This window comes from Diabrotica virgifera, chromosome 5 (assembly GCF_917563875.1).
Source record: "Diabrotica virgifera virgifera chromosome 5, PGI_DIABVI_V3a".
NCBI lineage: Eukaryota > Metazoa > Arthropoda > Insecta > Coleoptera > Chrysomelidae > Diabrotica > Diabrotica virgifera.
The window spans coordinates 253316083-253332499 of NC_065447.1; the positions used below are offsets into that span (position 1 = coordinate 253316083).

Sequence of the window (16417 nt, forward strand, 5' to 3'; positions counted from 1 at the left end):
ACCAACTGACCAGTTGGTCTAGCAATACCTGTTTACAAAACCTACTATAAAGTTGGGACAATACCTTGGACAAGAAAACATTTTTTTTATAAGTACATTCTTCTGATTGTTTCCACACTGACATTGAAATAAAATTCTCGCAGATTCCCCCGTTAATTACTTCTACAAATATTAAATATACTGCTACAATTCCACGCTTATTGTATTTGTTTTACTTATAGTGTTATAAAATATTACGATGTTTCGTTTATCTCTTTCTTAGATTACTCTGTGCGTTTATGTAGTTTCGGTTCGGTTTTGCGAGATGCCTGTAGTCCCTGTGAACCCTTTGCGCAAGTTTAGCACTTTTTCCGTCCAGAATGGTCTTAAGAAAAGCGTAAGTATTGTTTTGTCTTCTTACAAATACAATGAGTTTTTTTTGAAGGAAGTTATTAGATTTTTTTATTTGAAAAAAAATTTCGCATCTACCCGAAGGTTATTAGCGATATTTGTAACAATTAAACTTTTATGTAACATGTTTATACATTTTAAGTATCCCAATAAATGGTTCGGAACAAAATTTTTCTCAAGTAATGCCTTTAGGTAGTTTGGAAATTTGTAAGAATTTGAATTACATATTAGGACAGTCTATCAGAAAGTGCTGTATAAATGTCTACTTCACTGCAGCTTCGCATTTTGAAGTTTCGCTATTTGAGAGGAGATAGGCTTGATTGAGTATACCTACAGTGTCCAAGTCGTAGACGTGTGATAATATTTTGTGATCTTTTGCTTCGGCAGTGGACTTCCACACAAAAAGATGTCACCTTTGATGTTTATAAGTTTAGAACTGGAATTCTTCCAATCCCGATTCCACACACTTAACATCTTATTAAAGCCAACTTAAGCGCTAGCGAAACTCCGACATTCGGTTTCTGATGCATCATTGGTGATAATGCTATGTGCACCAGTACCTACTTGTTCACTCCCTTCAATGCCTATATGTCCTATCCTGTCTCTTCGTGTCGTTCTATTTATACACATATATTTCGTCTTCCCTTCATTAATCTTCAGCCCTACTTCACTTGTTGCTCCTTCCACCTTGTTGAAAATATCTTTTATGGATAGGATAAACTTCTGTTTTTATTTCGGCCGACCTCATGGCTTTTTCTAATACAAGGTTAAAAAGTAGTGGAGATAACGCATCACCCTGTTTGAGTCCACTGTTGATTTCAAAGCTGCCAGACAGTTTTTTATTTACACGTACTTTAGATATTCCACCCTCCATACAGACTTTGGTCATCCGACTGAGTTTCTTTGGTATTGAGAACTCCGCCATGGCATTCCATACTTGGCTTCTTTCTACGCTATCATATGCCTGTCGAAAGTCTATGAAGAGATTGTGTATGAGTCTGTTATACTCCCATCCCGTTTCTAGAAGTTGCCTCAGCGTGAATAGTTGATCTATTGTTGATCTGTTTGCCCTAAAACCGGCTTGATATTCTCCTAGGACATTTTCAGCATAAGGGGTTAGTCTACTAAAAATGATGTCTGAGAGGATTTTATATGCCGTGTTTAGGAGTGAAATTCCTCTATAATTCGCGCATTCTGTTTTGTCCCCTTTTTTCTGGATGGGCACTATGATACTTTCATTCCATTTTGCTGGTATCCTTTCGTCTAACCATATTTGTGTTATTAACTGGTGGATTTGGCGATATAGTGCGTCTTCCCCATATTTCAGAAAAATCTTATTATTCACAAATTCAGATATTCTTTACATTAGTTCAACCTTGATAAAGTCACACCTTACCCTAAAATTCGAAAACGTTTGATAATAAATTAAGATATAAAATGCCACTAGCTTGCAAGGGCGGATCCAGGACCGATTTTCGGGAGGGGCCATGAGCTTTTTTGGGGAGGGCTATCAGGGGGTCTGGGGGTATTTTTTTAAATTTAAGGTTACAATGGTGAGTTTTAAGGCAATTTTCACACACTTTTGAGTAGTACCTTAAAGACATTGAAAAATTATCGTTATTAAAGTATTATTAAAGTCAGTACCGATTATCCAAGTGTAGTTCTTTCAATAAGTTTAATACTATTTTCCCAATTTTTCTCCTGACAGGACTTGTTCTTCCCTTCTTTCTTGATTTTCACTAATTATTTTTATGTTCTCATAAGCGTCAATGAACTTGACAAAATCTTCAGGAATGTTGTTATTGTTTTTGTATCTCAAATTTAGAGAAAGCTGTTCCACGTGGGATACGTCAGTCGATTCGCCAAATACGACAGAGTAATAATTTGTACTTTGAACCTAATTCATTATTTGTTCAATTATTTCTTCACTACAAAATGTTATCAATTAATTTTGACTAGTGCTACGAATGTATGTTGCTCAGGAAGATGCTATGGATAGGTGTTGTATATTTTGAATGATGTGTAATGCGATTTTAAACCTTAACAATTCCCTTCATCCCTAGGTCCAGCATCTTCGTCCAGAAGCAGAAGCCCATCAACACGATGGCCTCTTAGAGGAATATTTTGTCGACCTAAGAAGCCTATAGACTCCACTATTGGTCGAAGTATTTCTCTATTTTCTTGTATTTGTGTAGACCTCTGAGAGTCTATCTGGTTAATGACTGACTTTTGCGGGTTGCTATAACTGTAGAAAATCCAGCCCAACCTGAACGCACTCCTTGTGGTATGATGTTTTTCATGGGTTTGTATGGCTCCGTTTTTGCCCATGATGAGTTTGGCGAAAGATGATAAAGGTTTCGTGACAAGGCTCTGATTTATTGTGATCATATTTTTCATTAGAAAAATAAAACTTGCAAAACAATCCCTTTTGAATGTGCGAAAGTACCAATCAACTCCTTTGTTCTAAGTTCTAAGTGCTGGCGACCAAGTAACGCCTCATTTCTTTTATATTCTTTATGTGTACAGAATATGGAAATTGATACCATTTTGATGGCTGGATGGCTGCCAAAGTCGTTCTAACAATTGGCACTTTGTAAAATTATCAACATTTTGATTTATAAAAGCTTCCGTTAGCAAACATTTTAAAGCTTCCGTTACTGCTTTTGTTCAATTCTAGTCCAGAAAACATATTTATTCCCTGTTTTGTATATACATATGTTTTTAAAACTAAAAACATTTGAACTGCAAATATTTAAATTTCTACTTTTTTAAATTCTCGGGAGGGGCCATGGCCCCTATGGCCCCCTCCTTGGATACGCCCTTGCTAGCTTGCTAGTCCACGTGAGAAATTTTTTTGCTTTTAGATATCTTAACTCGGTTAAAAACAACTAGCGTTTTGTATCTCTTTAAGGGGAACTTTTAAGGTATTCTTCTTCTTAAGTGTCCTCTCCTTAATGGAGGTTGACTACTACAATTGCAAACTCTTGTCTGTCTTCAGCTGTTCTTATTAGCTGTTAAAAATTTAGCCATGTGGATTATCGGATATTTCTTAACTGCGACAGTCTTTTCCTTTTTATTCCTTCTCTCAATCCTCGATTCCTTCTGTCCTGTTTCCCTCGATCTTTCCTTTAACATTAGTTGAGGATATTGGTACTTATTTTTTCTCAGTATGTGGCCTAGGTATGATGTTTTTCTAACTTTCACTGTTGAAAAGTTCTCATTCTTTGCCTATTCTTTGTTTGAAGTATGCGATATCCATGGAATTTTGAGGATTTTCCGGTAGATCCACATTTAAAAGGTCTCCAATTTATTAACGGTTGATGTTTTAAGGATCCATGTCTCAACTGCATGGAGAAGAGTCTTTTGATTTTTTCGAAAGATTTGCTGGCCTGTTCTATTATTGATATTATTTCTAGATCAGGATTTAAGCTGCTATCCTACCCCAGGTACAATTTATTGACCTGTTCTAAAATGTTTCCGTGTATTGGGCAATGTTGGGGTACATTCTGTTTTTTTTTTCGGATTGATATCACTTTGGTTTTTTTAATGATTATTTTCACGTCGAAATTCTCACAGACCGCGTTGGTCCTGTCGATGAATCGTTATAGACCGAAGTCGGAATCTCCAATCAATACCGTATCATCGGGGTATCATGCATTATTTCTTACTATGATAAAACTCTGCATCACTATCAGCAATAAATAACAATTAATTCCACATAAATGATAATTGCAGATAGCGATATAATCCGCACGCTTAAATAATAATTATTTTCAAAATAATTTTAATTAGGTTTTTTTCACTGCAAAACTTTACCGGAAGCTATAAAACTATAGATATTGTCATATTATCGTTCTTTATCGCTTTTTGTTTGCTAACAACAAAATATCCAAAATTAATCATTGATAGGACGTATTCAGAAGAACTTGACATATGAAGTAAACTTGGAATTTCTATTTTCAATACGGATATTTGTAGAAAACCTCCATGCTATCAAGTAACTTTAAAATATTTTAATAGATAGCAATAGCTTTCTTTTTTAATTACTTGTTAACTAAATACTAAATTACTAATAATTAGCACATTATTTTTTTTGTAATAATTGTTCTAGTTATAGGGTTACAATTATAAGATAAGCATAAATAAAAATGCTCCTTATTGAAATTTTGTCATTTTAAAAGACTGTTTATAGGTGTTTTTTTTTATTTCCTTGTTAGACATTTTTAGACAAATACGTTTATTTCTAATAGTATCTACATAATCTCAAGCATTAGGCCTCAGATACCCACTGAGCTTATTAAATGCATTAACGAAGAAACACTGCTTATACTTTTAGAGCTGTTTAACAAGGTATATATACAACAGGAGTAGTAACCCAGGATTGGTTGCTGTCCAAGTTTGTAACACCACCAAAGTCAGTACATGTGCAGGGCCGGATTTATATGTTGAACCCGACTAAGCATTAATATTTCTGGCGCCCACGCCTTGATCTCCCCCCCCCTCCAACCCCCTCATAATCAACCAACTTTTGGCTTTCGCTGCTGAAATAATAAAAACTTATACCCTAGTGTTCTTTAGCACTAGGTATTAACAATATTCTATGGTTATAAAAGAAAAGTGTGCTAAGTATTGAAAATAATAAATACAAAATTACCGTAATTAATGTTTTCTAAGGTTTTAATAATAATAGTTAATAGTGATCATATAACTTAAATTAATACACAGAGAGTGCTTACAGTTTTCTTAAAAAACCCATAAATAATATTCTCTTCTTCTTTAGGTGCCCTGTTTGTATTCAGACGTTGACCGTCATCATGTTTACAATTTCCTGAAACCTCTCTCTATCGGCTGCTGTGCCAAATAATTCTTCTACTTTACAGCCACACCATTGTCTAATATTACGGAGCCATGAAAGTTTCTTTCGACCAATCTATCTCTTTCCCTCTACTTTTTCTTGTATTATAAGGCGAATCAGATGGTATTTAGTTTCTTGAATTATATGGCCGAAGTATTCTCTTTTTCTCCTCCTTATGATCTAATGAGCAGACGTTTTGAATTCATCATTTTTGAAGAACATCTTCATTGGAAGTGTGCGAAACCCACGATATCTTTAGGATTCGTCGATAGCACCACAATTCGAATGCTTCTAATTTGTTTAGCATTGTGGTTTTTAACGACTGCCCGATCAGTTTTAAACAAACACATTTCCTTAGCTGCAGGCAGTGACATGTCGATGAACAGGGAGAGGAATGAGGGGTTGGAGAGTTGGCAACCCTCGTTCCCCTGTTAAATAAAGTAACAGAATTAGTAAATGATATATTCTCATGGTTATGTTTAAAAGTGGTATGTTAAATCATCGTTCTTATATTTTTTAAACTTTTAATGTGTGGTAAACTGTGCCAGCGTGTACTCGGAGCTAGGCAATGCGAACAAAATCCGCCCGTTCCGCGTCCTAACAAATTTGACGCTCTAGGCCAGTGCCTTGTCGGCCTAGTGGTAAATCCGGCCCTGTACATGCGACATAGTGCTCCCAGTACAGAACAATTTCCTTAATAAGCCACACACTTAAGGAAGCTCTCATACCAAAAGCGATATCCGATCGATATATGTAACACGCAACATCCCATATAGTCCAGACTGTATCGTCGCCCCCGTTAGGTAAATTATTTTGATCCGTCTTTTTTTGCACAAACGTTTTTACTTAAAAAAAAGGTCCTTATAACAAATACACGGTGCCGGGAGGTGCCGCGGTCGGATAATTGTTTAAACAATTTTTTTAAACAAATTTAAAAAATCAATTTTTTCACTTCGTACCAAGATTCTTTGGGACATTATGAGCAAAAAATCTCTTATGATTTTTCTCTAGAATTAATTGTTGTCGAGTTATACGCGATTTAAAATTTGAAAAACACGAAAATAGTTATTTTCAAGGCTTTAACTCTGTTAAAAATTATTATTATGAAAGTCAGAAAGTGACTAAATCAAAGTTTAAAGCCCCCTTACATGATCCTGAAGAAATTTGTGACATTAATGTATTAAAAAGCTGTTATTTTTAATTATTAACAATGAGCGCTAACAGCGTATTGAGGCGGCCATCAATGTGGGTACGAGTAAGATGCACCATTGGACTGCCGGAATGGTGCATATTTTTCGCACTCACATTGACAGCCGCCTAAATACGCTTTCAGCGCTCATTGTTAATAATTAAAAATAACAACTTAGTAATAAATTAATGACACAAATTTTTTCAGGATCATGTAAGGGGACTTTAAACTTTTATTTTTTCACTTTCTAACTTTCATAATAATAATTTTTTCCGAAAATCGGTCAGGAATTTAGATATTTTTGAAAGAAACGTTCGATATTTCCTTGTACTTAGCCATTGCCTGGAAATGAAAAATAACTGTACAAAAATGTTATTTTCCACCCACCTCTACCGAAAGTATACTTTTCCGGACCTGATTGTAGGGAGCAAAGTTGTACTTTTCCTCCCTAGGGAGGAAAATATTTTTCCTCAATAGGGAGGAAAAGTAAAAGTGGCGTCATAGTATTTCATTCATGAAATATAACTTATTGAACGCCCTGTGCAATATCTTTTTTTATTACTTAAGTATCTATACATTTTAACGTTTATTTATAAAACACCCAGTAGTTTGCAGAATGGTAAAAAACAGTAAATTGTTATTTTGATTTAACAATGTTTACATTAATAATTTGACATATTTGACAGTTGACAGTTATATTGTACCTACTTGTTAGTTTTAGTTTTAATAAATTTTGTTGGTTAGTTACATAAATAAATTAAGTAAAAATGAAAAAATGACTTGTTATTTGAGGAAGGTGGAAAAACCATATGTATAACATGGGAGTAAAGTGCCTTTTCCCCCCTTGAATGATTACTGCCCTCCGCTACGCGTCGGGCAGTAAACTTCATTCTCGGGAGGAAAAGTAGCACTTTCCTCCCTTGTTATACAAATAGCTATTCCTTACTATACATAAGGAATAGTATATTGTACAACAGGGAGAAATATGTCATTTTCTCATGTGTTGTATACTGTACTTTTTCTATGGATGCGGTTGTGTCATGACGTCATGAGTTTAAACTTCAAAATTGAATAATTTAGGTGCTTTTACGTATATTATATACATAAATTGAAATAAAATACATATACATGTAGTTATTTAATATTCTTAAAATTTATATATTTACCTTATTTATTTAAAATTCTAATTAACAGTTATTTTCGAACAGTTTTGAAAGGTAATTCCTGGTAAGTTTTGCTCCAACACATTTTATTTGACAATATTAACTTGTGCTTGTATTGCGCATGTTACCATGGAAACGGCGATCATATATCGTCGCCTTAGTACTATAACTTAATAACTCCAAAATTGATGTTTTTGAGATAACTAGTTCACAAGATGTATTTTATTTGCCTCCATATTGTGTAAAAACTTAATAGCTCGCTCCAAACGGGTTAAGTATTTATTTATGATTGACGAAAGTTGATAAAACTCAAATGCCCCTAACATTCAGTGCTAAAAGTTGACAAAGATAAGTTATCAAGCTATTATTTAATCGAAATAATCGTGAATACGACATACACTGAATGCTATAACTAGATAACTCGAGTTATCTAGTTGTAGCACATGTTTTTCTGAAACCATTGAGCTTACCACATAATTGCTATCTGTTTATTCGGTTCATTTTAATGCAAGAATTCGAGAATTGTTAGCAGATCTGGTAACCCCCATGGCAGGGGGCTAATTTTCAACAAAATAATGTATAAAATATTAGTTGTGTTAAAAAGTTCACTTATATGCAACTTGACACAACATGCGACATTACCAAATGTTAACATTATGGTAATGCTAAAAGTTGATAACTTTAATTTTTCATGGTTTTTTCCATATTGGAAAACAAATTTGCACCGTATTCCCAAATAGATCAGTTGCCAAAAAGTTAAGGAACAGTATTTGAGAGCCGCAGAGTGAATTCCGTATTTTACCAACATCATGGTAGCAGCACAAATATCTTTAAAATCTTTAAACTCGTTTATCTCAAAACTACTAATTTCGTGTTATCAAGTTATAGTATTAAGACGACGATATGGAAAACCGTACGAAAACCCGTGAGAAAAAATATTTCCCACTGCAATGGCCGACTTTTCTCACTGCATAAGAAATTGTTCGTTTTGAATGTATGTAAGTAGTGAGAGAAGTTGCACATTGTATAACATCCATAAAAAAATATTTTTTCCTTACAGCAGATTCAGAACAAATGTATTATTTATAAGTACTGTCAAAAATACGCAAATACGTCAAATTTGACAATTCAATATTTTTGTTTCTATAGTTACAAAACATGTACTTGGTGGCATCAAGAATATTTGAGTCAGAATATGTCTATTTGAAAATTTTAACATATTTATTTTAATATAATTTAAATGTTAGATTTTCGAAAAAATAGTATGTATACCTTGCAGGAAAAGCAACATTCCCGGACTCTGTATTCCCTTGTCTCGGCTTGCGCCTCGACAGCAATCTTTACATCGTCCGGGAATGTTAAGCTTTTCCTACTAGGTACACAATGTACTATTAACCGAGTTATTAAGCCTTAAAAATGGCCATTTTCTCTCGTTTTTTAACTTTTAAATCGCGTATAACTCGACAACAATCAATTTTAGAGAAAAATACAACCGACTTTTTTTGCTTATAATGACCCAAAGAGTCTAAAAAAATTATACCTACGAAGTGAAAAAATTGATTTTTTGAATTTGTTTTAAAAAATTATTTAAACAATTTTCCGACCGCGCCACTTCCCGCCACCCTGTGGATTTGTTATAAGGACCTGTTTTTGAGCAGGTTTGTACAAAAATACGAATCGGAATAATTTACCTCACGGGGACGATGACATAGTCTGGTCTAATATGTTTCAACGGTTAACAGGCATCCCTTGAAGGCACTTAAACTAAAATTCCTAGAATTCCGATGCAACGGCGATCGGATTCTCAAGAAAAGGGCAGTAAAGAGTGCCCAGATGTGCAAATGTGTGTGTTTGGAATTAGGGCGTAGAATATAATTATTAGGGATAATAGGATAAATTTATTTAAGTTTTGAGATAATAATACGTTTATTTAATTCAATTTTTTACAATGATTTGTTTACTTACAAAATAAACGTAAAAAAGTCTTAAAAGGATAAACGTGCTTGTTGACTTATCTATCTAATGTTTACAGATTAATACCTATTTACAGTTTTTTGACAAATCATTTTTTTAGAGATTCTAACTATGTTGGACCGCAGACGTTCGGATACAATTAGCGTCTCTTTGCAAAGACAATGACGTCGACTTTGCAAAGTAACAAGACACTTACTCAACACACACACTACACATTACATCTGAGTTAGTGATAAGTTATCCAATTACGTGGCTAAAGGTTCTAGTTCTAAATTAAGGCCAGAATCAGAGAAAAAAAACATGTTATTTTCTAGTATAATTTAAATTTATTAAATTGTTACACAGATCCCATTTTTCTTTAGTCCAAGTAGTAAATAATTTTATATGTTCATAATAACATAATCTAAATCTTTCTACTTAACGGTGCAAGGTGTTTAAAAAATAAATTTCATGTATCTATATCATATACAAATCGTCTCCACTCTTGTTTATTCTTAGCCCTTCGCTTCGCTTCAGTCCAAGTTGTGTTCTTCTCTTAAGCGTCGTTTAAACACAACGATAAGTCACAGCAACTAGTTGTGATGACAAGTTGAAACACTGTTTAGACGCTGCGATTCAATGCGATACCACCTTCAACCCAACTCCAACTTTGATAAGTTGTGCGATGCACCGTTTACACACAATGATAAGTTGCAACAACTCGATTGACCTTGATAAGTTGTTTGATTTATCGCTGTGTTTAAACGACCCTTAAAGGGTTTCTTATGTTTCTTTACAATGCTGTTTCTTATTCTATCGCGTCTTGTAATTCCTTTTACTTTTCTTGGGTACTTCATGGCCATTGAGTTTATTCTACTTTTCGATGATTGTGTTAGCACCCAGCTGTCATTACCATAGGTAAGGATTGGCCTGAAGATCGTTTTATATACCTCTATCATTGTCCTCATCTTGCCTCATCCTTGCCTCATCCTGCTGCTTACTCCTTTTTTCCAATGAATGCTCTGTTTAAGCTGTAGTAGATTCTGAACGGCATGGTTATCCTTTCGTTGACTTCTTCTTCTGATCTTCCTCCATTTTATATTTTCACACCCAGGTATTTATATGTTGTTACTTGTTATAATTTCTGGTTATTTATCTCTATATTTACTTGTTTATCCTCATTTCCCATGACCATTATCTTTGTTTTCTCCATGTTTATTTTCATATTTCTTTCTTTAATAATATATAAAAAAACAATTTTTATATAAATAAAAATTTGTGATATTTTTAAAGTTAATGCTGACGGTAAAATATTGCAAAACCTATAAATTTGTAAAGAACCCTTTAAAATAACATGAAAATCTCTCATAGACATATGTAAGTAGGTAGCATGTGGGGCAAGTTTCATCCCTTCCCGAGGGTGAAAATTATACGTTCAAAATAAGGCCGGAAATGGATAAACTACGTAATTTTAAGCAATTTTTGTTCTATAGCATTTTTTCACTAAGTTAAAACGTGTCGAGTTTTTGAGAGTAAATATGTTCATTAAAAAAAAACACATTTTTATACGGTTTCTTGCAAATAACTCAAAAAGTAAGTAATTTTATAAAAAAAAACACTCCTAGCAAAAATGTTCATGTCTGTTCATGTAAAACAATTGCTGGACTATGAATAATGTTAAATGCATTCAGTGGGTGCGTCATCGACGCATTTTTCTTTCTTTTCTCTGACATCTTCTTAAAAATTGCCAAGCTACAATAACATCTTTTTCGCTTGAAGACATTTCAAATACTGATTGATATTCGGAAGTTCCAAAATTGGCACGCTCCTGTATTCTACATAATGATAAAATGTGTTATGGGACGTTATCTTTGTTGAGTATAAACAGATGTACGCTATTATGAACTGTGCAACATTTTTCGTATGAATTTTATTGTATGTATTGCATTTGGTCTGAGAGCTTCCTAATGTCTGAAGGTGAATATAAGATATTTCTGAAAATAATACATGGAAGACTATAAAAAAAAACTAGAAAGTATAGATAACACCCCGTTTGGATTTAGAGGAGGACTAGGAACAAGAGAGGCTCTGTTCTGTGACAGGTCGATTACAGCCATTGCCTGTGGATTGTGGCAGTCTGATTTATTAGATTAACGAAAACCATTACATCAATGGCACAAACGATGGGACATTCTCTGGACCAGTAGCTTTGACCTCTTTTGTGTTTTTGATGTCATTGATGACTTCTCGTAATAATGGTGATGCAGTATCAAAACAAGAACTCGTAAATATTTACGCTCTTTCAAATACTAAACGCGAAAGATTAAGCTATAAAAATAAATCTCAAAAACTCTAAATATATGGTAATAAATTTTTATGAAAAAAGATAATACAAGGACAACCTTGTTACAGAAAATAAACCTATAGACAGAGTAAATGTTCATATGTGGACAACTAGATTACCAAGGTAGTTCATTTATTAAAAATAAAAAAGAGTCATTTAGGTAGACATCAAGCTCACCATGAATGAAGGTTAAGGTATCTCTCCGTAGCAAAAATATTAATTTAAGGCTTAGAATAAGAGCAGCTAATATGCTGTTTTCTAAATTTTGTATACGTTTCACAAGCGTGGATACTTGTGAAGGAGGAAATTCAAGGCTGTATTAACGAAATTCATCCACATTTATGTAAAATAGTCATAGGAAATTTCGACAAAGAGTGCGAATGTACCAGCAAAGTCTTGGAGGTCATTTGTCTGTCCTATTTGATGCATAGCCCTATTCTATTTACTTTATGATTTAACAAAAAATTAGATCTAAAGAGAAAACAGACACGGTCTTGCTCGTGTTCTTCTTTCTGAGGGTTTCTAATGGCATCTTCGGTAATGTTTCCTTCCCCATTTTAGCTATATGCTCGTACCACTTTAATTGTTACTTTTATACATCTTGAACAATTGTCTTTTCCGTTATTCTTTCGTTTCCTGCTCTCTCTCTCGCCTGGATATTCTACATGACCTTCGCCAAAAATATAATGCATATAGCATTGACTCGTTTTTGTCGTATTCTACTCATCTCCAGGTTTCTGCGATACATAGAGTGCGATCAGGGCCGGACTGGCTCATCAAAAAGGCGCCAACCCAAATTCTAAAAAAGGCGCCAACCCAAATTCTAAAAAAGGCGCCAACCAAATCTCTGAACTAAGGTGCCCGACCACCCCCCCCTCCTAAACTTTTTTGAAATCCTAATGCATTGAATATTACTTGTAAATTTTTTAAGTTATATTAAGTTTCATTTATTTATTTAATATGCACTACAGGCCTTGTGGGCCTAGGGCTTTACAATTTTACAATTACAACTTTACAATTTTATATAATACACATGGTAGTATATACTAATGTCTTATATTTAATTTTATTTAATTTCTATGTAAAAATTGCTGCACTATGGTTCTCCACTGTATCCTATTTTTCGCTTTCTCTTTCTTTCTAGTCTGTAATTTCCATCGATCCTATATCGTTCTGAAACTTTTCTTGTCATCTTTTTCTTGGACTACCTCGTCTCTTTGTCCCAACTGGCCTACTTAGCAGTACCTTCCTTGGCATTCTTGCTCTATCCATTCTCTCGACATGACCTGCCCACCTGATGCTTTGTGCCTTTGTGTATCTTGTTATACTTGGTTCGTTGTAAAGCATCCTTAATTGTTGATTGGTTCTTCTTTGCCAACCTTCTTCTGTATTTTTCCCCCGAAAATAGCTCTTCGTACCTTCCGTTCCCACCTCTCTATCATTTCTTCTTGTTTTGTTTAGCACCCATGTCTCACATCCGTAGGTGACTGTTGCTCTTATTACGGTTTTGTATATTCTGGTTTTCGTCTTTCTCGATAGGTACTTTGACTATAATATTTTTTTTAAACTGTCGACTTTTCGGTTACCTTTTGATATCCTGTGCTTTAGTTCATTTTGCTCGTTATATTAAGTTTACTTTGGAATAAACTTATTAAGATGCCACAAAAATATAGCTTCAGTTTCCCAGTAGGTGCCTATCCCTTTTAATCCGTTACATTCTTTGGTACTCTCTGGAGACTCGAAACCAATTTTTGAAACGTGTGGGTAATTTTTCAACTACTGCTACAGAATAATATACTACTACTACTACTACTACTACTACTACTACTACTACTATCGGTTTACAGACGCCTTCCGACTTATAACCGCCATTCTTCTCTGTTTAATCACAGACCTGGACTTTCCTCTAGTTCTTTTTCAATTCTCTCCCTCCAGCTTCTTCTCGGCCTTCCTCTTTCCCTTCTCCCTTGTGGTGTCCACGCCAAAATCTGTTTATGGATCTTGTCATCTGGCATTTTCTGTATATGGCCGTACCATTTTCGTAAGGTCTCCATTTTGTGGAGACTTTTGTTTACACTTTTAAGTATGGTATTGTATATGATCTGTTTGTTCGATTTAGATATTGTTTGGTCCCACAGAATGCCGTTCATCATGGATATCGCTTTTCTACCCTGTATGTTTCTTTCATTTCTAGCAGCATCGAGTATCTCATCTTGAGTTATCTTCATACTTGTATTCATCACAGTGTTTAATTTCTACCCCATCATCTAATGTAATGGACTGCTTTGTCCCTCCAATACACATGGCTTCAGTTTTCTTAATGTTGACTGCGAGGCCCCATTTGTTAGATTCTTCTATTAGCTTCCACGTCATGTAACGTAAGTCGTCATGATCCTGAGCAATCAGAATTTGGTCATCAGCGAAACATAAAGTGTATAATGTGGTCTCGTCATTGAGAGGAATTCCCATGCCATTTTTCCAGAGCTTGAGTGCTTGTTCCAGAGTTGTTAGGCCACTCTGGCTCTCACGGCCTTATATTATAATATAAACAGCGGATATTGATACTTACAAAAGGCGCCCGAAGACCTTCGAGGGCGCCGCGCGTCGTTTCTAAACTATTAACATAAAACTCTGGGTGCCATTTTCGGGCTATATATGCTGGTCTTTGATTATCTGATACGAGTTGTATTTTGTTATACTCACTGGCTTCGTTATGTATGATTCTGGGGTGCAACAATCCTGTATGTATAATGTAGTCAGGCGAAAGGCGCCCGAAGGTCTTCGAGGGCGCCGCGTGTCACATCTAAGCTATTAACACAAAACCCTGGATACCATTTTCGAGCTATGTTTGCTGAAAACTGTACCTGTATATTTTAAGCTAATTGTAGGATGTAACACTCTTATATTATTATAACAGAAACGGCGGGTAATGATACCCACAAAAGGCGCCCGAAAGTGTTCGAGGGCGCCCCGCGTCGTATCTAAGCTATTAACTTAATACACAGGATGTCATTTTCAAGCTATGTGTGCTGGCCTTTGATTATCTGATAACTGATACGAGTTATATTTTTTTGTATCCGCTGGCTTCGTTATGTATGATTCTGGAGCGCAACAATCCTGTATGTATAATATAGTAAGGCGAAAGGCGCCCGAAGGTCTTCGAGGGCGCCGCGTGTCACATCTCAGCTATTAACACAAAACCCTGGATACCATTTTCGAGCTATGTTTGCTGAAAACTGTACCTGTATATTTTAAGCTAATTGTAGGATGTAACACTCTTATATTATTATAACAGAAACGGCGGGTAATGATACCCACAAAAGGCGCCCGAAAGTGTTCGAGGGCGCCCCGCGTCGTATCTAAGCTATTAACTTAATACACAGGATGTCATTTTCAAGCTATGTGTGCTGGCCTTTGATTATCTGATAACTGATACGAGTTATATTTTTTTGTATCCGCTGGCTTCGTTATGTATGATTCTGGAGCGCAACAATCCTGTATGTATAATATAGTAAGGCGAAAGGCGCCCGAAGGTCTTCGAGGGCGCCGCGCGTCACATCTAAGCTATTAACACAAAACACTGGATGCCTTTTTCGAGCTATGTGTGCTAGACTTTGATTACCTGATACCTGATACATGTTGTATTTTGCAACCACACTATGCTTAATTGATCTTTGCTTCAAGGAATCTTTGTGTAAAGTTTTAAAAAAATTTCAGAGTTTAAATTTTTAATGGAATATGAATGAAAGCAAAAGGCGCACCGGCCCGCGGGCCGGTGGGCCGGCGGCCCAGTCCGGGCCTGAGTGCGATACTTTTTATGATGATATTGTAGATATTTCTATTTTTTTTCTTTACTGATTTGTGCCATCATATACTATTCAATCTGTTTACTGCTTTTCTTCCGTGCGATATTCTTTCCTTAATTTCCTGCCAGCCTGTTCCTTGTTTGTTTATTGTTTCTCCTAGGTATGTATAATTTTTCCAATCATCAATTTTGTTATTCATGACTAAAATTAGGTCTGCTGTTTGGTTGTTTCTACCCCTATGCACAGAAATTTTGCTTTAATCATATTTATGGTTAGCCCTGATTTCTGATAGTCCTTTCTGAATTTCCTGATCATGTATTCTAAGTAATCTTTGTCGTTTGCCAAGATAATCTAGTCATCGTCACTTTCCTGTGATATCTTATAATCTGTTTAAGGAATAGTTATTTTCCTAACTAGTGCGGAAAGTGATACTTTCACGCACGAGACTGTCGTTGACTCGAACGACGCGATAGTGGAGTTCGGGCAAGCAGTCGAGTGCAGGAAAGACACTTTCCGCATGAGTTAGGAACAATATTTTTTCTAGGGCCGTACGTTTGGAACAAAGCCACAAAAAATAGAGTTATATCAATTTTTATTAAGTCTTGACAAGGTCAAAACCAAACTTTCAGTAGTAATTGCACAAGAGCTCTAAAATTCTATATTAATTTTAGAGTTCGAGTGAAATTTGTTGAGATTATTTCATGAATAAAACTGTTC

General features: G+C 35.0%; 1 protein-coding gene across 1 annotated transcript in view; it reads left to right on the forward strand.

Moving 5' to 3' along the window:
- The first annotated feature begins 240 nt into the window (after positions 1-240).
- LOC114326713 (bumetanide-sensitive sodium-(potassium)-chloride cotransporter) overlaps positions 241-16417 on the forward strand; it is a 104562-nt gene continuing 88385 nt past the window's right edge. The window contains exon 1 of the mRNA XM_028275136.2: positions 241-376. Within this exon, the coding sequence (XP_028130937.1) occupies positions 305-376 (72 nt within the window). The 5' untranslated portion in view covers positions 241-304. The remainder of the gene's footprint in view (positions 377-16417) is intronic.